The sequence below is a fragment of the Syngnathus scovelli genome, chromosome 11, assembly GCF_024217435.2.
Source record: "Syngnathus scovelli strain Florida chromosome 11, RoL_Ssco_1.2, whole genome shotgun sequence".
Lineage (NCBI taxonomy): Eukaryota > Metazoa > Chordata > Actinopteri > Syngnathiformes > Syngnathidae > Syngnathus > Syngnathus scovelli.
Window position 1 is genome coordinate 11,925,420 of NC_090857.1, and position 25,274 is coordinate 11,950,693.

Sequence of the window (25,274 nt, forward strand, 5' to 3'; positions counted from 1 at the left end):
TTTGTTTGGCTGACGGGACCACCCTTCAAAAACAAACGCCCACCTGCATGTGTTCTGCTTTTTTGCATGTTGGCGTGCGACCGAGCGTGATGACTTTTCAAGATCAGCCGAGATTCCAAGAAGAAGAGAACATATCAATACCTCCTCCTGCTGAGCCCAGTGCGTGAAACAGAGTGTGTGTGCGCATGTGTGTTGGAGAAAGTGTTTCACACAAGTCTTTGATGGCATCGAGGGAAATTTAACACATTTAATGGCAAACATGATGCAGAGCTCGTTTTTTTTTTTTTTTTTTTTTTGCATTCTCTGCTGTGAGCATCAAAGTGAGGAGCAACAATTTCATCACTGTCCCTGCTAGACATTTTTCAAAATGATACTTATATAAATTATGTCACCACTGTAAAATCATTACACCGTCCTTTGCACAGTTATCAAATTAGCCTTTGCATCCGGCAACCTTTCATCGGATCCATCGAGTCCAAATGGCAAATGTTTGAAACCCAAGCTAGAGTACGACACATTTATGGAATAATAAGCATGCGTCATCTGCTTTGTGCGCTGACGGGCTGAGAAGCAAAATAAGCCAGTGTGATCAGGCGAGGGATGGAGTGAGATTAAAAGATTTAAGGCTCCATTTGTTCATGAATATCTGAGGCCAGGGCCAGAGAATGGCAGGCAGGTTCTGGAGGTGTTGGGAAGAAATGGACCTCATATGCATCTGGTCAGTGTTCACAGTTTATATGGACGACATCATGTCACAATAATTCAGCGCATATGACCTGTGTTGAACGTGAGAATATTGCATCAGTCAAACTAAACCATTGCCGGAACACAAACGAGTCCCACGAGTTCCGCGCTAAATGTGTGTTTATCCTGCAATGAAGTCATTAGAAGAATATTTGAATTGGAAACGTTGCGTTATTTGAAACACTGAAATGCCCCGTGCTCCTTTTTACGCCATTCGTCGACGCATGAACCGTCTAATCGCTAATGACAGAGACAAAACGCAGGAGGAAATTTGAACAAATGGCTTTTGAGCCTTTGGTTTGGCCACGCCGTCTCATTTCAACACTCTGCCACCTTCTGGAGCCCACATCATAATGACTTGTTATTCACAGGGCGGTTCAGTTTCACCAAATAGTTTGAACACTGACTTTAGGTTAGAAGATATGACCATGGATTATGACATTGCTACCTTATGTCCCAAAGAGTTTAATTTAAATCTTTGGAATGCAGATTTGCATTGACATAAATAAATGTAAATAAATAAATGTTCTCTTGACAATTTTCTTCCCCCTGGAGTACAAGAAAACACACTGCATCTTGTTATATTTTTAATTTTGGGGCGGATGGTAGGTGCACTCCCCCATGGGTGTGTCCACGCCCTGAGGTTGGTGGGGGTCTCCTCTATCCACCTGCACACGCCGCTTCCCAGCCACTTGAGCGCTGGGAGCTCGTCTGTCTCGTAGCCTCGCTCCTTTTGGATCAACTCATTCGTTTTCTTTTGTATTGCGGTGGAAAGTACACAACTATTAACGGAAGGCGCTTGAACTTAAGACGGTCAAGTTCAATTGAATCCATCCGAGTTTTGTTAGTCGGAATAACCGAGCGGGATCTGCGGAGGGCACACGATTGCGTGCGCCCGCCCGCGCACAGACGCTCCGAGGACCACCGGAGGCTGCTGGATGCTTGTACAATTTTTGGACGGCTTCTATCGCGAACTGCATTGGATTTAACTAAACGCAAGGTAAAAAGACAATAAGAGTGGGTCGTTTTTGTGTGTTACGCGTCGCAAATCGTGGAGCTTTGAGGCAGATGCGCGTCTGCCCGTGCGGAGAATATAGTATGCATGCGCGCCACGCCATAAATCATATTTATATTACAAGTTTAGTCCTTTACTTGGCACCGGAGAAGCCTTTCAATGTTTATCCTAAGCAACAGGCTCCTCTGTTTTTATACATTAATTCAAGTGCACTTAATCTACTATACCAGAGCTAATGACACAGGTCCTCGGTTTACGACGTTGCACACCCATTGCCAAAATGTTGTCTTTCTTTTTATGAATTAATGAGCTCCACATTGTCAGTTTGAGGCAATGGCTGTGGTTGTGCCCATTGTTCTTTTATTCCTCCACCAGTAATCAAATCCCTCTATCCTGTTTTCTCTCAATCTACCCTCCACTATTCTTTCCATCTTAACCAATTTGCCCCCAGTTCCTGGGGCTGCCAAGTCCTTGCTCATCTGTGCTTCATTTGGTGTTCTTGGAGTTGCCGTTATAAAACAAATAACTGATTTGATTTGAGGTGTTGAAATGCGGTCTGTCATCCACACACAAAAAACAAAAATAAACAATTAGCCACACTTGGTGACATGTGGTTCAAAGCCTGGTCACTTTTTATAATCTCGATTAAAAGGTCTGCTTTGGAGTTTTGCCTCAAGGCCTTCGGCATGGAACTTGATCTTAAACCCTGACTGACAGTTTGACCTCAGACTGCAGACCCATGTCTCAGAGTCTCAGTGTCTGTGTGTCTCGCTGTCGTGCCAACGTAAATTATAGCTCCCAGTGCCGAGGTACGCTTGTTTTATTGTCTCCTCGTCCTCCACAGCGACTCGCCACGCTGCATTTGGACACTGTCAACCAAGCCAACATTTGGAGCCCTTGCAACTGCTAAAGAAACACAACCAAAAATGCGGTGCTTGATATGATGTCACACTTTATTGCAGCAGGTTTGTTTGCGAGACATAGTGCAGGGAGCAGCGGGAAGCGCTGTGGGTGGTTGGAGTGGAGAGAAGCTCTTTGTAAGTGAGAGCTTCATCCCAGAATGTAACCGCAGCCATTGAAACCCAAGATGTTGGCAATCCTCCACCTGAAGTTTTGAAAAAAAAATAAAAAATACACTGGTGTCCAGCGACAAATATGCAAGCCGTAAAAAGAAATCCGTATCGAAACTAGAGTCGAAACGTTTGTCGGTCAAATTTAAACTGTAATGTACAGTAATGAAATTTCAAGTGATGTCATGTTACCACTGTCTGATCTCCGTCCATCTCTGTCCATCAGCTCCCGCACTCTCCTCCCTATCGGTTTGAAAGAGACAATGTTGTGGGACAGCCTGTGCTGTCTGCTGGCCCTGCTGGGCTTGTCATCGGCGGGGCTGCCTCCGGCCCTGGAGCCTCTGTCCGCCCCCAGGATCTTCCTGTCCTTCAAAGGTGAGTCTTCATCGCTGTGTTGGCGTGAGATGCTACGCTGGGCTATTTTTAGGGCTTGAGCACCAGGCGGTGTGAAAGCCTACTTGGAATTGTGATGTTTATGATTCAATGGCCTTTTTGAGGACCCTTAAGATACTCATGGTTAAGTCGGTGTAACCTATAGAAAATATTTGCATGCAGCCCCCTCACTCAAAACTTTCCACAGCAAAAAAAAAAAAAACATTTCTGCCAGCAGTTTTACCAGTCAACATGAAATTGAATGGAAAATGTTTATCATGACAGAAAATCCCAAGGACGCATGCGTGAAATTGAACAGGAAGTCTGACATTTTGGATTGAAGCAGTGGTAATTACTTTTAAAAACTCCTACAAGGGAATTCAAACAAAAAGGGTCTTCTTGCAGCTTTACAGTAGAATCACTTCTATGTATTTATTTATGTTATTGGTGCCAGTAGAGTTGAAGGCTTGACAAGCATTTGTGTTTCAGTGCAGTTCTTGGATGACTAGTCAGATGTTGTTGATGCTCCTTTTGAAAGCTAAAGAATATGGTATAGACCCCGTCCCTTTTTTTTCCCCTTTTCTTTTTTTTTTTTTAATGGCCTGACCGCTATTAGTTGTCCAAACAGGCCTTTGTGTGGCCTCGGCTCCCTTCTGAAATCAAGTCCGATTTCACACTTGGCTGGGCCCTCACTCAGGCCGACATCCAACATGTTATGAATGTTTGCCAGTTGCCACATGAGACCCTTTCAGTGTGAGTGTGTGTGTGTGCGTGTGTTTGTGTGTGTAAGTCTCCTGTTAAAATTGGCTTCGGTGTTGTAGTGATGTGTGGCAGACTGCATTTTGTTGATCGAGTGTGGGGTAAAATTGACATTAAAAAGCATTCATGTCTTTTTATCATTTAATATTAGATGGCAGGCAAGAAAGGTCATTATTTTCTTCCTCAGGACAATCAAACTCATTTTGACTAAATAAACAGTGCAAATGCTGCTTGTTGCAAAGTCATGCACATATTGTCAAATCCCCCAAAATTGACAGAATCTGTCACAATCAATTAATTGATTACCATATTAATTTTTTTTTGCTCATGTTATCCCTCCCTGTCTCTATTTAGTTTTTTTGCTTACTTTGTTTTTGCCCTCTTCATCCATCGCGTCCTATTGTGTGCCGCTACTACTCGCGCATGTACACACTTGGAAAGAGATCATCTATTTGTCCTTTACGTCTCATCAATTTCCGTTTTGTTTTTTAATTAGTTTGAGACTTTATGCATCGCGGAGCAACCTCACATAGATTGAAATGCCCATAAGCTGTGCGCTGACTAATTGTATTGGTTTTTGCGCCACGCTGATGGGAATAGCTCTTAGAGGCGCTTTTATTCATTTTTAATGAGCTAGCGTACTGAACTAAATAATGGGGCATGAGCTTTCACAATTGCTTTTAGATGCTAGTTCTATATTTGGGTGCAATAAATATGACTAAGCTTGCTGTGGGATTTTTTTTTTACGTTTTGATCGTAAAACCTTTGTCCCTTTTATTTGCTAAAAAAAAAAAAAAAAATAAGGACATTGACAGTGAATCCAAACTGTCCATTTGAACCTGCCTTAGTAAAACCAAAAGGACAAAAACGTTCTTGTTCAAAGTCAAAACCCATCCCAAAGCCTGGCGGCCTTTTATGAGGAGAGCTCGTAAAAACCTGAAGGCCTTGTTTTAAACTAACAATGATCATTTAGTCTCAGCTTACAAAACTTTAAGCGCAGGCTGTTATTAAGTAGCGCCACACAAAGGGCTAAAGGAATGTCCATTCAGCGCAAGTCAGGGATAGATCATCAACTCAAATCCCGGCAGGTTCTAACAAAGGTGCAAATGCATCCCTCGGGCTCTGGTCTCAGGCTTCGTTGACTTGAGATTACATGAAGCGATCACACATTGAAGAACCACATTGATGTGCAGTTATGGAGGTGTGTACCACAAAAACAAAAAATCCTGGCTTAAGTTAGCTTCTCCGTATTTACCTTGAAAGCTGCTCTATAATCGCACACTATTTTAGTGCGCAAAAATTGGCCGAGGTTGTGACCCTGGGAACAGAAGCCCGTCAGAGTCGAGGTTAACTGCTCTCAAACTATGGGAGAGTGGCAACATATTAACAAGTAATAGCTTGTTACTCTAATCCTTGGGCCACATTTGAAAGTGTTTAGCCTTGTTTTTCCTCCCAGCGTCTTTGGTCGACAAGGGGAACACCTGGCTACAAGGTTGGCCTGCCTGAGAAAAGATCCAACTATTTGGGACTTGATCATTTTGACTTAAGTGTGCAACAAATTTGTTGGCCAAACCGTAAAAGAAACTGCGACTTTTTTTAAATAAAAGTATAGCACATTTTAAAAACAAAAGCATGATATATGTGAGTGTCTGGGTGTGAGCTGTAGCCTACAGAAATTCCTTGCAAATGTTTTGGTTTGGGATTTGTGTGTTTGACTGTTGGTTCTGGTCAATAAACGATGTCTCTTCTATTCCACATGCAAGAGCTTTACAGTACATTATATTAGGTACACCTGCACACTTCAATAAAGTTGTATTGTTTTGTATTGTACTGTCCATAAGTCTGCCTTGATAAAGATGATAATACAACATTTTCAGAGACAGATTTGAAGACAGATTCTGTTTCATTCAGTGCATCTTTTTTTCCAGTTTCCAGGTATGCACTACTTCGTTTTATTGTTCCTTTTGTGTCGCTAAAAAAGCCAAAGAAATATTGCAGACGCAGATGTGCATGTGTTGCGCATTAGCGCAGCAACTGAACTGTTGACGAGATGCTAAATGCGATCATTCCGTCAGTGCATTGTCATCCTAATCCATAAATCCTCGTGTCACTCAGTAATGCAATGTCATGTAATTGATTGCCCGTGTCATCGGGCAGCTTGGCCCGCCAAAGTGTATTGCCCTCGCTAAACCTAATGAGATAGGACAATGAGTGACTGTGGCGCTATGACGGTAGCAAGAGTAGAAGGCTATTAAATGTCTTTAATGTACTGTCTCATTGAATCATTTTATTTTTAATGTCATTTTAAATGTTATAGCCAAGATTAACAGTCGTGAATTGACAGTTACGTGGTACATTTATGTGGATTTTAGATGGTAATTATTATAATTTAGATATTATTTTAAAGACAAAAGTATGTCGTAATTGCCCTTTCGAAAAGTGTTTCCTGATTTTTTTAAATTGATCTGAATGCTTCATTTTTTTAATTGAACCAAACAGTTTTTTGGTAATTTATTAATCTGCACCTCATCAGTTTGATGAGAAGTAAACATGCAAACAAACAAAAAATCCTATTTATTGCACAGTGTACATGACTCAGCTCACTCTGCATTGTCTAGTAGTTTGTGGCCATCCTCCTGCCAGCTTACATTTCTCTCCCGCCTCCCCAATTGGATTCAGGAGCACAAATGTCAGCCTTTCCAATTCAGCTTTTGGCAAATAATTTGTCATGTTTTTTTGGACACAAAGTTTCCCCTGCTGTCCTCCCCTCAGCTGGCGTTGTACCTGTCGGCGTCAACACGGTGGTCCAAAACTGTCCATGCTTTCCCTTCCCTTTTAAATCCCCATTAGTGAATGTCAAGGCCCTGAAACATGTTCCCACACAGCAACACTGTGGCACGCAAGCCTGCAGCAGTTATCACAAGACTACTTTATCTCTGGAGATGCTGCTGGAGGAGAAAAAAGAGGAGGAAGAGGAGGCGGAGGAGGAGGAGGAGGAGGAGGAGGAGGAGGAGGAGGATGGCAGCACCGCATCCCCAACAACCTCCACTCTTGCTGGATGCATGCTGTCAAACTATGATTATTCACAAGACAGAAAAAGGAGGCGACAGTGCTAAATATAGTGTCCTCGCTGTCTGCTTCTTTCTGTTTTTTTTTTTTTCACTGCTTCGTCAGCAGCGTGCACCCACGCCTCCTGCTCCTTGGCGAGCCCCGCCCACGTCCTGGGTACGCTTTTTGTGCCAAGCTGAGCTGTCCTAGCAGGAGGAGATTTCTAAAGAGTGTGATTGAAATGGTTACTAGGCGCAACAATGCAACAGACTGGTTCATCTGGTTGGTAAATACATTTTCCTTGAATAAGCACTCAAGGAAAAATTACCATTTTTACTTATTCAAATAAATATGGCTTTTGAACAGGGGCGTGTAGAGTTTTATGCCACTGTATGTAGGGTACCAGCTTTGTCTGTTATTGTTTTTGTGGAGCTTGTGTATGCTTGGTTTTCCATTGGCATGATTTATCCTAGCACTTGTGTGTTGTGTAAAGAGGGACACGGCACAGCAGGGGAGCAGAAGATGCTTTGTGGAGTGCCGGCATGTGATTGGCAGGTGTGTGTCTGCTCACTGCAGCCCTTTTTATAGATCAATATGTGGAAGACATGATAAAAATAATCCCCGGACACACTGTTCTACCTTAAACCCGATCGTAGCGACCGCTAAAGTCCGCCGGAATGTTTTTCCAAGCCCCTCGTTACTTGATGCAGATTGTTACGTAGCCTGCGATTAATGTCAGGCGCCTACAGGCCGAGGATGATGGTGGTTCCGGTAGTGAGTGTGAGGAACGAGATGGGAATGGGTTTTAGAAGAACGGGTTGTCTTGAGATTCAAAGTGACAGACGCGCATAACAGGGAGTCTTTTTAATATTCATGTTTAGTACTTGCGCTTATGTGTGTGTTTGCAGAGCACTTTCTATATACGTATACTGCACGTGGTGCAACTTTGGCTTGGTTGCCATGACAGCAGCTACCTGTTCACAGTTTTGTCATACGCGTAACAGTTTTTCAGTTAATAATATCTATCGATATCAACGATATTGAATAAACCTGTTTTTTATTTTCATTCATTTTATTTATTTTCATTTATTTTATATCCTTGAGGTCTATCTTAAGAGCCGTCCACTAGTACTTCTTTATCCTCACTATTAGGACAACTTTGTCCGTTTTCCACAACTAGTACCATTTTGGGCCCACCAGTACACAATGAAACTTTACTAATCATTTGCTGTGCTGCACGGGTAATACTATCAGACCCAACTAGTAGCCTACTCCACTCTATTAGTCGCACCAAAATGCCCTCCAGTCTTTTTGCCTTGCTAATTTAGTTACCATAAAACTGCTAGTGAGGACACATATAATATATAAAATTTGTGTTGGATGTCAAGCTTATGGTCAGTAGTAGGTCTAGCTTAGGTCAAACGTGCTTCTAGTAGAAAGAAAAAGTCACTAGTAAGACAAAATGGGTACACTAGTCTGGTCTAGTCACGCTTGAATTGTATTACTTGTGAGCTGTCACTGTCCAGCAACCAAAGGAGATGTGGCTTGTAATCATAGCACACTTATTTCCCCCGGCGTTGGTGTCTTCGCACAGAAAGTCCCCGGGTGACCATCCGAGGAACTACACAATAGTGTTTATTAGACAGGAGTGATTTGTGAAAAGTTTTTGTGCGAGAAGTGTGACATTAACGCTGGTATTTTACTCGGGAGGAGGTGTCAGCCAGATGTTTTGGTGGAGGGGTCCCAGGGGCAGTTGCAGCTTGGGCTGAAATTAAGTGGACAGCAGGTCAAGGGCACCTCTCTACTTGTTTACTCAGACAGCGATCATTCATTATCATTTGTCTGTCAGTGTCGGGATCTTATTTCTGCGATGGCGATGACCTTTTTCGACACTAGCAATGGAAGCCCTGTTGGTTATATGGATGTTTGTAAGTAGTGTCGCTTTAACTCATGAGCCCAACATCTAGAGTTGCTGCACTCTATTAAAAGGATATATATGGCAATATTTGGATGTGATGTCTCTGAAAAAATAATTAAATCCATTTTGAAAAAAGGTTGCATCACTCACTGAAAGATGTGGAATATGAGTGAGGGGAAAAAAACTGTGACGTATTGGGGTTTGGACATTTAGGAAGTGCTGTAAATTGTGAAAATAAAATGCAAAATATGTCAGGGTTTACACTTTTGGAATAGTCAAACATATTGGTTAAAGGTCCAGTTGAGGCACGAGGATTCCCCTCCCATTTCCCAAGTCAAACAAAACATCTGGTGAATTAATCAAATGGATTTTATGTCGGTATGAGTCAAAGTTAGGCAATAAACGCAGTTTGAAAAGATCATCATGTGCATGTGGAACTTTTTAAAATAACACAAAAGAAAAGTTTGTGATGGCTTGATCTGGAAGTCCTAACTAGCGATTAAGTGTTAAGGACACAGTGTGTTTTGGAGAGCCTTCGTTGACGAGTTTTCAAATAAGTTACAAGCTACGTGAAAATACGGGCCTGATATCCTAAAAGACCAAACGTAAAGGTTATTAGCCGATAAAATAAACACGTGCGTCTTCTCGGACTCATCTCGATGTCAACGTGGTTGTTGTGTAAAGTAGGTCACGTACTGTATTTGGTGCTGTAACGGCTTGCCGGAAGCTCATCGGAGGGGAACATCGGTCATCTTGTGACAACAGGTGCGCGTGAAGAACGAAAGCAATGTTGCTTCAGAGTCCAGTGAGCGTTTAGTGTGCAGCTATTGTTGGCATCTGTCTGAGGAGATTTAATGCACCCACGCTTGACTTGTAACTATATGAAGCTCAGAACTTGAAGAAGATACAAGGACACATAGTGGACAAATTGAACATCGACCAGCCTTCTACAACTGTAAATCGAAATTCAGGGATCTACTGTATTGTTTGTTCTTGGCAACAAGTTCCATCATATCAGATTATCAACTACTTTTCCGAGCAAATTCAGTTGGGCAAACAAAGGATGGATCATGACCAGTATGTCGATGGTTCCTTTGTGCGTTCCCGGTATGGACAGACAACCATATTCCGGAACATAGTAAAAAACTAAGGAGTGGAAGGCATTCAGAGGAAAATGCAAAAGGGGAGCTGGCGGGGGCTCCACGCGCGCTAATGGACTGCAGGGCACCTGTGTCACTTTTGCTATCAGCCTATGAGAGTGAATAGATGGAGGGATTGGAGAAAGAGCGTAGGCGTACGTGGGAATACTGAGGATAGATTATGCGCCTGTTTCCTATTAACTGTGGATAAGTTTGGGTCGAGATGGTTTTTCCTCATCGGACTTGGACTCTTGCCACGGCTCCGAAGTAGCCCCTTTCAATGGCCTCGAGGAGCTTCTCGTCGTAGAAGATGGTATCAGCAATATGGATGAAGAACAAAGCTACATTACAGAATAAATACTGCTATGAATATTGATTCTCAAGCGGTTAATGCTGCTTGGAATTTTTATGATTTGTTTATGGGACATGATGAAGAGTATCCCCAGACACTCCACTTTGCATTCAGCCCTCAAAGTTTAAATCTGATGTCAGGATTTGCTCAAATACATTTTTGCGTATTATGTTTTAAAAGCGCAACATAATCTTTAATGGTGCAGTCAGTTTGGATAAACTCAAAGCCTTGTCCACGTTTATGGGAAACATCTCCGTCCTAAATGAGACGTCAGTGCGTTTTAATGTTTTGGCTGGGCCTGGCTAACCTCAAGCACTGCTTTAAATGTGTCTCAGGTGAGAGATGTCCGGCGTGTGTTAAAGTCCTGGCTGAAGACCAGCACGCTGTCTTTAGGATTGTGGGAGAAATCAGGCCTGACCATGATCCTTAGGGAGCTTGCAAAATTGGTGTCTCCACTATTGGATTAGAAAAGAGCTGGAACATTCCTCCTTGCCGTCGGAGCTGTATTTCATCGTATGGAGTACACTCCTCGCCTTGACTTTTATCCACACAGGATGCTTTAATTGCTGAAAACCGAGCCGCGGTCAGATGCTAACGTCATTACCTTCGAGTTTTGAGGTACATGCTAGCCTTGCCGTATATTCATTTGAATGTCTCTTGCTTCAGATAGATAGTTGAGCATTAGCGGCTGTGGTTTCTGGCAAGTGGCGATCAAGTCTGAAGGTCATGCCTCAGGGGTGAGAACCCCCTGAACCCTTCTGGGCAGAATACGATGGAATGTGAGCTTTTCCAGGCCTTGTTTTCTGGCTTCATGCACTGATAGGCACCCTGATAATGTTCTGACTGCGGAGGGGAGGAGATGGCCTCTCATGCCTGGTCATTGTGGCCACTGGCATAGACTTGATGCCAAGATTTTCTCCATGCCTGCCCTCTTCACGCCCCTTCTGCCTGCGAGCTTTGTTCGCTCATCCTGTTCTCAGGAACCCTCTCTAGGTGTCCCCGATGGCATGTTGGCAACACAGGTCGGCGGCGTCTGTGGCGTATGAACGCATGCATATGGATGAATGAATAGTGGGAGGAAGGAGGGCCTCCTGTGTCGCCATTGTCATTGTTGTTGTTTGTGTCGACGCCTCACTCATCCCCGTGAATGGACCGCATGGTCTCAATAGACGAGGGGCGTTTGTGTAGGCTGAGACCGTCATTAATTTACTTCATTCATGCCGCCTGGGAAGCGGAGGAGGAGTGGCCTACAACGCTGGCATTGGCCGAATCTTAAGCGGGGTAATGCGCATACAGACAAACAGGATAAATTTCCGCGTTTTCCCTCCTTCGCGATTTAGGCCCGCTCATCTGACAAATTGCGACAAGTTCTGCAAGCACAATGTAGTTACCAAACAAGCTGAAGGTTTTCCAAACTTTTGTTTTTTATTTCTTCTTCTACTACCTATTAAAATCTCCAAATCTACTCTTTCTTCATCTTTCCATAGAAGCTCTCCAAAGATGTTTTTGTTTATTATTGTTAAGTTTATTGGTAAGTCTCTCGTTCCTGCAGGAAACCAAATACCCAACGCACCAGGACCGTCTCTATGCGTGTACCCCGCTTCTCATTTATCACTTCCTTCCAAGAAACCTTCAAACATCATTAATAACGTTGTTGATGACATCGGCCTCCTCTGTACCGTGATGAACGACTGGCCCTTAGAGCTGACGGGACGACCCGACAAAACAAATGTTTGACATATCTGGATTTAATGTTGTTGATTCTGCTGAGAAATGCCGTAAAGAAAAATGTCTTAGACGTAACTTGACAATGGTCCTTTTGTGGATGCGTAATCCCATTTAGCGAGCGTTACACGCTGGGAATTCATTCAGTGGTCGGGCTTTTGATTGTGCCAGCATCAGGATTGGTGCAGAGCATGAAATGTGGCTTTTCAATAGCGTATCTGGATTACACTGTCCTATTAAAGCATCTGTGCGTGATTAATTAGTCACAAAGCTTTGAAATGCGTTCTGGGCAATTAGACTGTGAACCCAAGAGCAACTTTTGGGCATGTCACTGCAGACATGTCAGTGCACTTAATTGTTTAACTTCCTTTTGAATATATTGTCAAGTGTAAAAAGTCCAAACAAGTCAATCAATCCAGGATTTGAAAAAAAAGGAGCATTGTAAACTTTGTTTTTATTGTGGAGCTCTGATGATAACATTTTGCAGTCTTGCTCATTTTTTTGCGTTCATGTTGCAAATGAGTCACTCCAAGTTGACCACTTGAAAAGTTGCCTGAGCTGAAAATGACAGACTGCAAACAAACCTGCCACAAGTTGGGATAAGACATCATTACTTTTCACATCTGATTAGTTCAAAAACAAAATGAGAAAAAATAAGATTGGATGGAAACAGAGAGTAGCATAGAAGAGACTTCTGCAAGATCATTCTGTTTGTCTTATCGGTGCAAAGCGTTTGGCTAAGCGCAGATTTATGAAAAGGTATGACGGTGTAAGATAAGAAGGTTTTAGCCTCCGTGTGTCTGTGCACTCACTGGCCTCCTTCTTGTCAGGCAAGTTGGATGGAGGGAACTGTGAGCCAGATCATTCGGGCATGTTTCCTTTCTCACCAACGATAAGACACTTCCCTCTCACTTTATCTTCAATGAAAAGCAGCTAGTTCCAGCTAGTACTTTGTTTTGTCATACCTACATGAACATCTCCCCAGCTGAGAGGAAGGACGTTGCGTAACTAAAATGGAATGCTCAAGACACCACTTAAGTGTATCACCCTCTTCTAACCCTAATTTATGCAGTTGCAATCCCTTTCTAGTCATTCTTGCCCCTTATTAATTTGGACTTTTTTTTCCTCCCAACTAAGGCCTTTTGCAAGCCCTTTCCTCCCCCAATTTACCCAATTCAGACTGACCCTTGTGGTCACGGGTGAAACAAAGACCAGAGGGTCACAGGGTAGGATGTTCCATCTGTCCGTCAAATGTGAAAGCCAGCAAATCAACAGGCGCTGGGGGGTTCGGGGAATGGGAGGGGTGAGAATGTCACTCAGCCACCGGGAGTGAAAAAAGAGCCTGGATTACACAGACAGACAGTAATCTAAAGGTCTGTCAGTCAGGCTGACCTTGGCGCTTGCTCTGCTCTAATCGCCGGCCGGGATGAGAGCGCGAGGCCCTTCGATGAGCAGACAATTCCTATTAAAGACGTAATGGCTGCCAGCTCACTTCAACTTGAGTGACATTTTCTTTCTCGCAGTCAAAGCAAGCGTCGGAAATACAGACGCTCGTTTAGCCCCTGACTAGTTTGTTTTCAAGGGAATTGGAGCTTTGGTCTGGTTGGAGTTCATCTAGTTCAACATTTTAAAAACGTGCTATCTTAATTTCAACATTCAAATTTTTTTAAACCGTTGTTTAATCATGACATGCTTCTTTGGACCGTAATCAGTGGCTCCGCTACTTGTAGCCGCCTGCTGCATTCCATTTTTGCTCCAATTGTTTCAAGATGGCATTCATCAACAGTCTGCGATCATGGCCTTACTATACGCTTTACTACCTAATTCTTGATCATCCAAAAGTACCTCCCAACGAAAGGATAATGGCATTCCAATGGCGTCACCCTTCCCCCTGACCACAGCTCCCCCAATTCACCTCCCACTATTCCCACTATCGTCAGCTTCATCATCACCCGCTCTCCCGTTAAGAAATGATGGATGTCTTTGCCGCCCCCCCCCCCCACACACACACACACACTTTGACGGATGGATTAAATGCACCATAGCATGATGTTCTGTTTCTCCCATCGAATGCTGGGTGTTCACATTGTGGCCAACTGGAATAATTCAAATCTCTTTGGGGGTGTATTTTTTTTTTTTCACCAACCTGACTCGGTTTTAAAGGACTTCAGTTAAGCACTTTGAGTAAAAAAATAGTCACAGTCAAAAAAGGAACTGTTAATGGCTTTTGCCTTCCTGTGTGGAGTTTGCATGTTCCCCCCGTGCCTGCATGGGTTTCCTCCCACATTCCAAAACTCAGACCAGGGTCCATAGGTTCAAACGTTTTTGTGTGGATGGATGGATGCGTGATATTTGTGAGAACAGCATAAAATTCAAGCTGCTTTCTGATTGGCTGTCGTTACATTTCATCCCACAATCACGGATTGGCTCAGCCAAACGTGCTGTTCAGCACATAACATTGAACAGGTTAAACATTCACAATTGTTGGCCTCAACATTTTTCCGAGCAGATCAGGCGTGGGAATCAAAAAAAAAATCACTCTCAACGTAGACCACCTCAGGATAATCATCAGATTTTAGAGATGTCCAACAATCGCACCATTGCTGAGTTATGATCAGAAGGGAGAGGAATTTTGTTTTTAAAAAAGGCACACTTAGGGATTTGTGGTTGTAATTAGTGATCAGGTTTAACATTACAGTTGTTGGCCATAGCTGTTTTCTGAACAGATCAGGGAAGGTAAAAACAACACACTTGACACACATCAGACCACAGGATAAGCACTCCAAAAAAGACATCACACCATGGGATCATCATCAGAATCATGTTTATACTTGCTGACTCTAATTGTGAGGGAGGAAAAATGCTAATACTTGGCCTGATTGTCGGTATGTGCATGTTTGACTCTAGTCCCATTCAGGGTACAGAAAATACACACATGTAAAGCTGCTCTCACCAAGGCCTTAAACAGAAACCATAATATTGTTCCTGGGTTGCTCCGGGGGATTTAAGATCTGTGTGTTTTTCTTTGAGCAGACAGTCTTGAGTTGATCGGGAATTTATTTGTTCTGTCCGGGCTGGTGGTTGCTGATTTTACAGTAGGCCGGGTTGCATGAAGACCCATGCTGGGCCACAATGGTTTGATTTGATTCTCTCACAAATTTATTTTATTTACAATGAAAATGGTTTGGAGAAAGTCAAATTCAATTGACCTGTATTTAGGTTCATTATGGAAAGATTTGTGTCATGTACTAGCAACCTTACTTGTCTGACAAATGTGAAACTTTTGACTGTGAGATTGTTCACTACGCCCCCTTGTATGTTTTGCTTGTTTCTGTCTTTTGTTGCTGAGAATCCATAAATTGTCCCCCCCTCTCCTCCTCTCCAAAAATGAGCAGCTTCTCCCCCCCAGGCCTCCAACTGGGACGCTGCTAAATGAGCTCCACCGAGAGCTGTCGGACAGACACCCAGCCACCATAATTGAGCGTTACGCAGTTGTCATATAGCATTAGAATGTCTACCTGGTCGGTTGAAGATGGAGGGAGGCGTGGTGACCCCTGTTTTGTTTTTCCTCTACTGTGGGGTCAAGTGGGCGTGTGCAGCATTAGACCCAGCGATATTATGTTGACCATGCAGGGGCAGATGGGTCTCTGCCAGGGGCCCATTAATGGCCGGCAACTTCACAGATGCCGCCAGCCTATGCGCACTATTAGCTGGCCATTTGGGACTGAGGCTGGGCTTAGATGCACATTGAAGACCTCTCAGTGACCTTTGGGCTTGGCACCCAATGCAGGATTGAGTTTATTCAAGGGTACAAGTTGAGCCATCCGCATTCATCAACAGCTAGTGAATTCATTAAGCCTATTGGACTAGCCAGCTGCTTTTATCCATTTTTTTATTTAGACGGTTCCCCATATTTGTGTACAAACCATTCAAAGGAAAACAATTTCTGTGTTTCTACTAAAAAAAAAAAACTAAAAAAAAAACCAGCGCTGTAAATTATGTGCATGTCTTCCTGCCTTTTGTCTCCAGGTTTGCTAAGAATGCACCACATGGTGTGTGTGGACACAAGAGTTATTCATTGAGAACTAAACTTCATCATAGCTGGGAAGTTAGCAGAAGTGAAAATAATGCATCACTGTTAGTGCGGGAAATGAGCTCTACAGAGTATTTTGTAATTGTATCATTCTTATGAATCACCATTTTCACGCTTTACATCACAAGGAGTAAAGATATATTGCTCATTATATCTTTAGGAAGTCAAATTTGGCCCCAGAAGAACATTAGGGAGTTTTTATTTTTTCTTAAAATACTTTCAAAAAAACTCATCCAGGTTTGCCTAGATTTGTCATGCTGGAAGAGAAAAGGGTCTTCCCCAAACTCTTCCCTCACATTTGGAATTGCTGTGGAATTAATTTTCATGGGGGTGAACTAATGAGTCACGCGGCACCACTTGTTGATTTATTTGTAGTATTTATTTACTTTTGTATCTTTTGCCAGGTTTTGCCTCTTTGCTTTTTACAAAGATGTAACTCATGAGTCAGTTCATGTCAATGAAGCTCTTGACGCCAATGATTTACACCACCAAACTATGACACAACTATGTTTGATCAGAATAACCCACAAAAATGACAGATTAGTCATTATTCATTTCCTGAAAGGTTTTAAACACCGCAAGTGACGGGCGTAATGTAAATTCCCCCAGAATCAATCATCCATTTAATACAAACCTCAATTTTTAAAATACGCAATTGGATGCTTTGTTTAACCACTTGCCATTATTATAAACTCCCCTTTCGACATCTTGGTACAAATGAAAATGTCAGAGAGGCATCATCACTGTGTATATCATGCTTGCACGCTCCCCCCTCCCACTCGTGGCATGCTGGGTGCTAAAAGAAAAGAGTAAAGGCACCGACGGCAAAAGGTGCGTTATCTCAACGCGCTGGTATGTAGACTGGCTGTAAATGATAAAATCAGGCAAGCCGAAGAGGAGAGGAAGCCCAAGGTAATAAATCAACATGCAGAGAGAGGGGCCGAGTGAAAAGATTTTTTTATTATTATTTTGAAAAAAAGGGTTGCCATAACATTTTTTAAATGCTGGTATGCAAGCCTGGCAGAAATAATGCTCCGAGCAAGTCCAAAGAATAAAAACAAAATGAATGTTGTTCAGATACCAAAAATATCTTTCTGTAAATAGAGGACAAAGTTAACATCTTTGTTTGGCACACACATCTCCCCCAAAAATGATTCAGTGAATAAATTAAATGTTTTGACCAGGAAAACTTAGCGTCGGGGTTTCCCGATTTAAAAATGCTAACTGGCCATACATTTAATACAATCAAATTAGTTGCACACCAAATTAGGATAGGCATTCAGAAAACAGATCAATACATAATTAGCTATCCAGTTGTGTTCAAACGTAGACAATTCAACCCATAGATGAGATCATTAAAATGATGTAGGACCCTGCCCCACCTCCACATAAACAGATGGAAACAAAACCCTGTGTGGTGCTTAGTGCAGGTATTTAACACCGTTGACATTTTCTTGGAATTACCTCGACTGTTGTAAAAGTGCAGGGGACTGGAATGAGAACCTTGAGGAACCTCTCACCCCTCGCTGCTGTTCGTATATGTTTAAAAGTTTCTTTTCGGTGCTCTCTATGGGCCCTTTTGACAAATGGAAGTCCTTAAAGTTGACAGTGGGACTCCTCCAGATTCTAAACCATTTGTGAAAAATGACCGCGGGGAGTTTCGTGTATGGAAAGTGGGTCGGGGTGGCTGTTGTCCCCGGTGAACCTTGAATCAACAACACTCGGGTCTAATGGTCTCGCTAAATTTACCTCCTAATTGCCCCCCCTCCATCTCATTTGCCGCCAGCTAGACGTAAACTTGATGGACAAAATGCTCCAAATGAATGAGAAATTGATTTATTGATAGCTTGGCTCTTCTTGGGACTAACTTCATCAAAGTCAGTGGAAAAGGGGATTCGGAGTAATCTATAAATACGAAATGAGAAAGAGTATCGTGCATGTGTGTGTGTGTGTGTGTGTGTGTGTGTGTTAGCACAGCTGACGAAGACGAAGAGCATTTGTCGTGAGTGCAAGGTTAGTTTGGAAGAGGAGGATTTTCACTCTTTTAAAGCAGCTCCCTTTCATTCTTCAGACCTTCTCAGTAATCCCCTATAGCCTGACTGCTCACAGACACCACGCCGAGACAGCTACAAAACGCAGCTCTTTGAAAAAAAAAAAAAAAAATGAAATAGCAACCACCTTTAAGGCCAACAACACTCTATAGAAAAAAAATCCATAGTTTGTTTCTACATTTGATATAAAAAATATCTGGCACCTTTCAAGTGTTTCTCCTTCCGAGGTATCATTATGTTTTCTCCTGACCTGGAGATAATCCAGATTATGTCCAAGTGTGTGACAGGCCGAGGATGAGCTTTCACCCCGGAACCTTTGTAGTCTCAAAGCTTTGAAAAGAAGCTGTCCTTTGTGTGTATATATTTTTTTAATAATGTCAAACTTTATTATGATTTTGTGACATGATATTTCAATTTAATTTAATTTCACACTCCAGAGACCCAACAAACCTCCCAAAAATTGTGCATTCTTTTTTTTTCATTGAATCCTCTTCATGTTTTAATCCTTACATATTCGCTCTAATACATAATGAAGACTACGTTTTGATCTGATAGCAAAACTCGGTGACCTCCCCTTGTCATGCGGTCGCGTTTATTTTTTCAGTTTTTTGTCTCGTCAATTGTCGTAACTTTACTTCCGGTTTTATTTTGTCATTCCTTCCGTTTCAGTTCGTGTTTCCTTCCTCGGTGTTGGTTGTCTTGTCTTCCCTGATCCCGATTGTGTGCACCCGCGTAATCGATACTAATTGTCATCACCTGTGTCCCCGCCCGTTTGTGTGTATTTAGTCCGTGTCTTCCCCTTGTCTTGTGCCAGTGTGTCTAGCCTCGTCCCGACCACCAGCGATTCCTTGATGTCCGAACTCTCTGAAAGAACTCTCCTTTTTGTCTCGCCGCCGAGCGACGCTTTTGGTTGTGCCTGGGTCTCCAGCGCCTTTTTGTCTCGTTCCAGTGCGACTCCTTTTGTTGGTACTTTTTGCTACACGTTTTCCCTCGAAAGAGGCGTTTTGATTTGTACTTTTAGCCTTTTGACTCGCCACAGTGCGACGCCTTTTGTTTGTACTTTTGCCCCGTGTTTTCCCTCGCAAGAGGCGCTTTGTTTTGTACTTTTGCTCTGAGTGCTTGCTGGAATAAATCCCAGATAGATACGACTCTGCATCCGAGTCCTTCGCCTTGTCCCCTGCCTGACAGTACACACTGGCCAGACATGGACTCGGCAGAGTCGGAGCACCTGTGCGCCACAGTGCGCTCCCATGCCTCACTGCTCGCCCAGCACCAGAGGGAGGTGGGCGACTTGGGAGAAGAGATCCGAGGACTCGCTAGGAATCAAGAAAATTTCAGAGGAGCGGTCGCCACCCAAGTAGCAAAGCTGGGTCAGCAAATGCAGGAAGTGCTCTCGCTCTTAAACGCGGGACCAGCAGCGACCTCCAGTACACCCGTCGCTTCCCCCGTTCCTTCCCTTGCAAGAGGTCCCATGACTGGCAGTGCCAGACTGGCTCCTCCAGAGCGCTACTCCGGAGAACCCGGCCTTAGCCGGGCTTTTATTACAGAATGCGAGATGAACTTTGAGAGTTCCCCAGCAGAATTCCCCACCGAGCGCTCCAAGGTGGCCTACATGGTATCCTACCTGACGGGAAGGGCCCGCACATGGGCCACCGCGGAATGGGCCAGGGATTCCATCTCCTGTCACTCTCTCCCCGCTTTCATCCAGGCCCTGCGAACGGTGTTCGATCCCATTTCCGCTGACCGAGACAAGGCTCGCCAACTCTGTCAGATAGACCAGGGACAAGACACCGTCGGAGACTACGCCATCCGGTTCCGCACGCTGGCCGCGACGAGCGGGTGGAATGCGGCGGCACTATATGACATCTTCCTCCGGGGCCTGTCAGGACCCATCCAAGATCAGCTAATCCCCTTAGATCTTCCCACCGACCTCGACGCCCTCATCGCTCTGGCTATCCGCACTGACAACCGGCTGCAAGAGTGGAGAAAGCACCGACGCAGCAACGCTCCCGCCTTCGTTCCAGTAGCCGGCCCTGACGCTCACCACTCCAGGCCGTACGGGGATCGGCAGCGCCAGGAGCCAGAACCGATGCAGTTGGGCAGAGCCAAGTTAACAGAGGAGGAGAAGTTACGGCGGCGCCGAGAGGGAAGATGCTACTACTGCGGCGAGCTCGGACACCTCCTTCTCTCCTGTCCAGTGAGGAGGACCCTGAAGGTAAGCGCCTTCTCGGCGGCTCTGTCCCCGGGGCGAGTGCTTCCCAAGGGCAGGATCACCCAGTCGGGAAGAGAGATAGAACTCGAAGTATTAATAGACTCAGGAGCAGACGAAAGCTTGATAGACTGGGCATTTGCTCGCCGGTGCGGGGTAAAGACTGAGCTACTGAACACTCCCGTGAAAGCTAAGGCACTCAATGGACAGGCACTCTTTGAGATAACTCACATAACCGAACCAGTCTCGTTGTCAATTGGCCTCCACCAGGAGAATATACGTCTACATGTCGTGACCTCACCAATGAACCCTCTCGTTCTCGGGTATCCATGGCTTCAACGCCACAACCCCGCTATAGACTGGGGATCAGGGGAAATAACGGGATGGGGGTCCGACTGTCATGATTCCTGTATCAAGTCTAACCCGCGCCCTGTGCCTTCCGCTCCAGACGCGCCAACCCCAGACTTAACCGGGGTCCCTGCGTGTTACCACCAATGGGCCGAGGTATTCAGCAAGGCCAAGGCTACCTCTCTGCCTCCCCACCGTCCGTATGATTGCGCCATTGACCTGCTGCCGGGATCAACGATACCCAAGGGGAGGCTGTATTCTCTCTCGGGACCTGAGAAGCAAGCCTTGAATGAATATATAGACTCCTCCTTGCAAGCAGGGCTGATTCGACCGTCGTCGTCGCCTGCGGGGGCGGGGTTCTTTTTCGTGGGCAAGAAGGACGGCACCCTACGTCCCTGCATTGATTATAGTCCCCTCAATCAGATCACCATCAAGAATCGGTATCCGCTCCCACTGATGTCGACCGTGTTCGACCAATTACAGCAAGCCCGGGTGTTCACCAAGTTAGATCTGCGCAACGCCTACCATCTGGTGCGCATCCGGGAAGGGGACGAATGGAAGACAGGGTTCAACACGCATCGAGGACATTTTGAATACCGCGTCATGCCATTTGGCCTCACCAATGCTCCCGCTGTGTTTCAGGCCATGATAAACGATGTTTTGAGAGACTGTTTGGACCGGTTTGTGTACGTATATTTGGACGATATTTTGATTTACTCCCCAGATCTGAAGACCCATAGGGTTCACGTCGAGACGGTGTTGAAACGACTCCTGGAACACCAACTATACGTAAAGGCCGAGAAAAGTGAATTTCACAAGAGCACCGTTTCTTTTCTCGGCTTCATCGTAGCCCCGGGCAAAGTAGAGATGGACCCGGCGAAAGTAAGCGCGGTAACGGAATGGCCTACCCCTGACTCACGCAAGAAGGTGCAACAATTCCTGGGCTTTGCCAATTTTTATCGGCGATTCATTAAGGGCTTCAGTGCCACAGCGGCTCCCTTGCACGCGCTCACGTCTCCTAAAGTCCCCTTCCGCTGGTCAGCAGAGGCGGAGGCGGCCTTCCAGGAGCTAAAGAACCGTTTCAGCACCGCTCCCATCCTCACGCTCCCTGATCCGTCGCGGCAGTTTGTGGTGGAGGTGGACGCCTCCAATCAAGGAGTAGGTGCCATCCTTTCGCAGAGGGCCAAGAGCGACAACAAGCTCCATCCGTGCGCGTTCCTGTCTCGACGGCTGACGCCCGCCGAACAGAATTATGACGTGGGGGATCGCGAACTGTTGGCAGTCAAGCTGGCATTAGAAGAATGGAGACATTGGTTAGAGGGAGCACAGCAGCCTTTTTTGGTCTGGACAGACCATAAAAATTTAGAATACATTAAGTCAGCTAAGAGACTGAATTCACGCCAAGCCCGCTGGTCACTTTTTTTCAATCGTTTTAACTTCACTTTGTCCTACAGACCGGGAACCAAGAACACCAAGCCTGACGCCCTCTCCCGTGTTTTCAACTCGGACCCAGAAATTAAGAAGCCTGAGACTATCCTGCCTTCTCATTGCCTGGTTAGAGCCGTGACCTGGCCTATCGAAGGCCGGGTACAGCAGGCCAATGGTAACGAACCACCCCCTAGTGGTTGCCCTGAGAACCGACTATTTGTCCCTGCTCAATTACGATCCCAAGTCATCCATTGGGCTCACACCTCCAGACTCTCCTGCCATCCGGGCATGCGCCGAACGCTGTTCGTAATCCAGCAGCGATTCTGGTGGCCCTCCATGAGGGCAGACGTCAAGGAATACGTTGCCGCCTGTCCCGTCTGCGCCCGGAATAAGAACGCCCACGGCGCCCGCATGGGGTTGCTGCATCCCCTACCCATTCCTTCGCGCCCGTGGGCGGAGATATCTATGGACTTCGTCACCGGGCTTCCGACCTCGCATGGGCGAACCACCATACTCACAGTGGTGGATAGATTTTCAAAGATGGCTCATTTTATCGCCTTGCCCAAGCTCCCGTCCGCTAAACGAACGGCCACCGTGATGATGGACCACATATTCCGGGTTCATGGGTTCCCGAAAGACATAGTTTCCGATAGAGGGCCCCAATTCGTATCCAGGTTTTGGCGGGAGTTTTGTAAGCTCATAGGGGCAACCGTGAGTCTCACGTCAGGCTATCACCCGGAGGCAAACGGACAGACAGAACGTATTAATCAACAGTTGGAGACAAGTCTCCGCTGCCTGGTCTCCCAGAACCCCTCCTCGTGGAGCAAGAACCTCTCCTGGGTGGAGTATGCCCACAACTCCCTGCCCACCACGGCTACAGGTATGTCCCCCTTCAAGTGTGTGTTTGGCTACCAGCCCCCTGTCTTCCCTGACAGTGAGCCGGAGGTGACGGTGTCTTCGGCCCACGCCTTGGTGCGCCGCTGTCATCGCGTCTGGTCGGCGGCTCGGGCCACGCTGGTCCGACAGGGGGACCGGGTAAAGCGGATGGCTGACCGGAGGAGACGTCCGGCGCCCGTGTACCAGAGAGGTCAACGTGTCTGGCTATCCACCAAGGATCTTCCCCACCGGGGGGACTCCAGGAAACTGGCGCCTCGCTTCGTGGGTCCGTTCCCCATCGCCAAGGTCGTGCACCCGGCCGCGGTGCGTCTACGCTTGCCCAGGTCCCTTGCAGTCCACCCCACCTTTCACGTTGGGAAGGTCAAGCCGGTGGTGGACAGCCCGTTGGTGCCGGATCCGGCGCCCCCTCCGCCTCCGCGGACTGTGGACGGTGGGACGGCCTACACCGTCAAAGAACTATTGGATGTGCGCAGAAGAGGCCGGGGCTGGCAGTACCTGGTGGACTGGGAGGGTTATGGACCGGAGGAGCGGCAATGGGTGCCGCCTAGTTATATTTTGGACCCGGGACTTTTTGAGGACTTCTATGCGGCTCACCCTGGGGCTCCTGGGCCGTCTGGGATCCGGCCCTAGGGGGGGGGTTCTGTCATGCGGTCGCGTTTATTTTTTCAGTTTTTTGTCTCGTCAATTGTCGTAACTTTACTTCCGGTTTTATTTTGTCATTCCTTCCGTTTCAGTTCGTGTTTCCTTCCTCGGTGTTGGTTGTCTTGTCTTCCCTGATCCCGATTGTGTGCACCCGCGTAATCGATACTAATTGTCATCACCTGTGTCCCCGCCCGTTTGTGTGTATTTAGTCCGTGTCTTCCCCTTGTCTTGTGCCAGTGTGTCTAGCCTCGTCCCGACCACCAGCGATTCCTTGATGTCCGAACTCTCTGAAAGAACTCTCCTTTTTGTCTCGCCGCCGAGCGACGCTTTTGGTTGTGCCTGGGTCTCCAGCGCCTTTTTGTCTCGTTCCAGTGCGACTCCTTTTGTTGGTACTTTTTGCTACACGTTTTCCCTCGAAAGAGGCGTTTTGATTTGTACTTTTAGCCTTTTGACTCGCCACAGTGCGACGCCTTTTGTTTGTACTTTTTGCCCCGTGTTTTCCCTCGCAAGAGGCGCTTTGTTTTGTACTTTTGCTCTGAGTGCTTGCTGGAATAAATCCCAGATAGATACGACTCTGCATCCGAGTCCTTCGCCTTGTCCCCTGCCTGACACCCCTCTCCTCAACTCCATCCGATCTTCCCTTGAGCTTTTAATTAACCTTTCCTGTCATCTGCAATGACGGCGATAGATTTGTTCTAATCTCTTCTCTCTATTTTTGCTCAGGAAGTCACCTCGGCTCCTTGAATCAATGTTTCTTCTGCTTTCCAGCCGTGTAGGCAGTCAGGCAGGCAGGTGTCTGAGATTTGATGTGGGGATCAGAGAACTCTATTTCTTAGTGCACACACACGCATGCACACACTGTGCATCAGCGGTAGACGAGCGTGAAGAGCATCTGAGCGACAGCATCCGGAAGCGCGGAGATAAGGTGTAATCTGCTTGCAATTATTTCTGCTTGACAGGCGCAGGTAAGCGGCAATCAGCTCCCGTGAGGCGTGTTCTGAGTCAATAGACCCGACTTCCAGCAGGGAGGCCAGCGAGTGATTACGAGTCCGACACAAAGCACAGGCAGGACTGTCTGATAGCCAAAGTCAACTCTAAAAAAAAAAAACGATACATGAACCTCAGGCCTTGAATGCACAAAGTGCACATCCATCCGAGTCAATAATAATTATGATTAATGAACCTGTAATAAAACATATTTTAGAAATATATATGTATGTACAACTGGTTAGCAAAGTTACCTCACATTTTCCATCTGAAAAACGACACATATGGTTCACTCATCGAGGCCTTCCTTCATTTGTGCACGCACGGCTGCAGACAAGCCGTAGCACGGAGGAGCCACGCCTTGACATCAAGCGAAGGAGAATTCAAGCAACATGCCACAGATGCCTGGACAAGTGTGTCGGATTTTTCTCCCTCCCCCCCAAAGCCCCTTTCATCTTTCAGCAGAGACTCGATTTG

The 25,274-nt window shown here is 45.6% G+C and overlaps 1 protein-coding gene and 1 long non-coding RNA gene across 2 annotated transcripts in view; one reads left to right on the forward strand and one right to left on the reverse strand.

Annotated features, from left to right (window-relative positions):
* The first annotated feature begins 1,405 nt into the window (after positions 1 to 1,405).
* Positions 1,406 to 25,274, forward strand: part of LOC125976912 (semaphorin-3F) — a 43,487-nt gene continuing 19,618 nt past the window's right edge. Inside the window, exons 1-2 of the mRNA XM_049732917.2 lie at positions 1,406 to 1,744; positions 3,056 to 3,204. Coding sequence (XP_049588874.1) covers positions 3,093 to 3,204 — 112 coding nt within the window. The 5' untranslated portion in view covers positions 1,406 to 1,744; positions 3,056 to 3,092. The remainder of the gene's footprint in view (positions 1,745 to 3,055; positions 3,205 to 25,274) is intronic.
* LOC125976913 (uncharacterized) lies at positions 2,695 to 3,164 on the reverse strand. Its single transcript, XR_007484517.1, has 2 exons — positions 3,022 to 3,164; positions 2,695 to 2,864 (listed from the first exon to the last, which is right to left on the reverse strand). It is a non-coding gene; the product is annotated as an uncharacterized lncRNA (long non-coding RNA).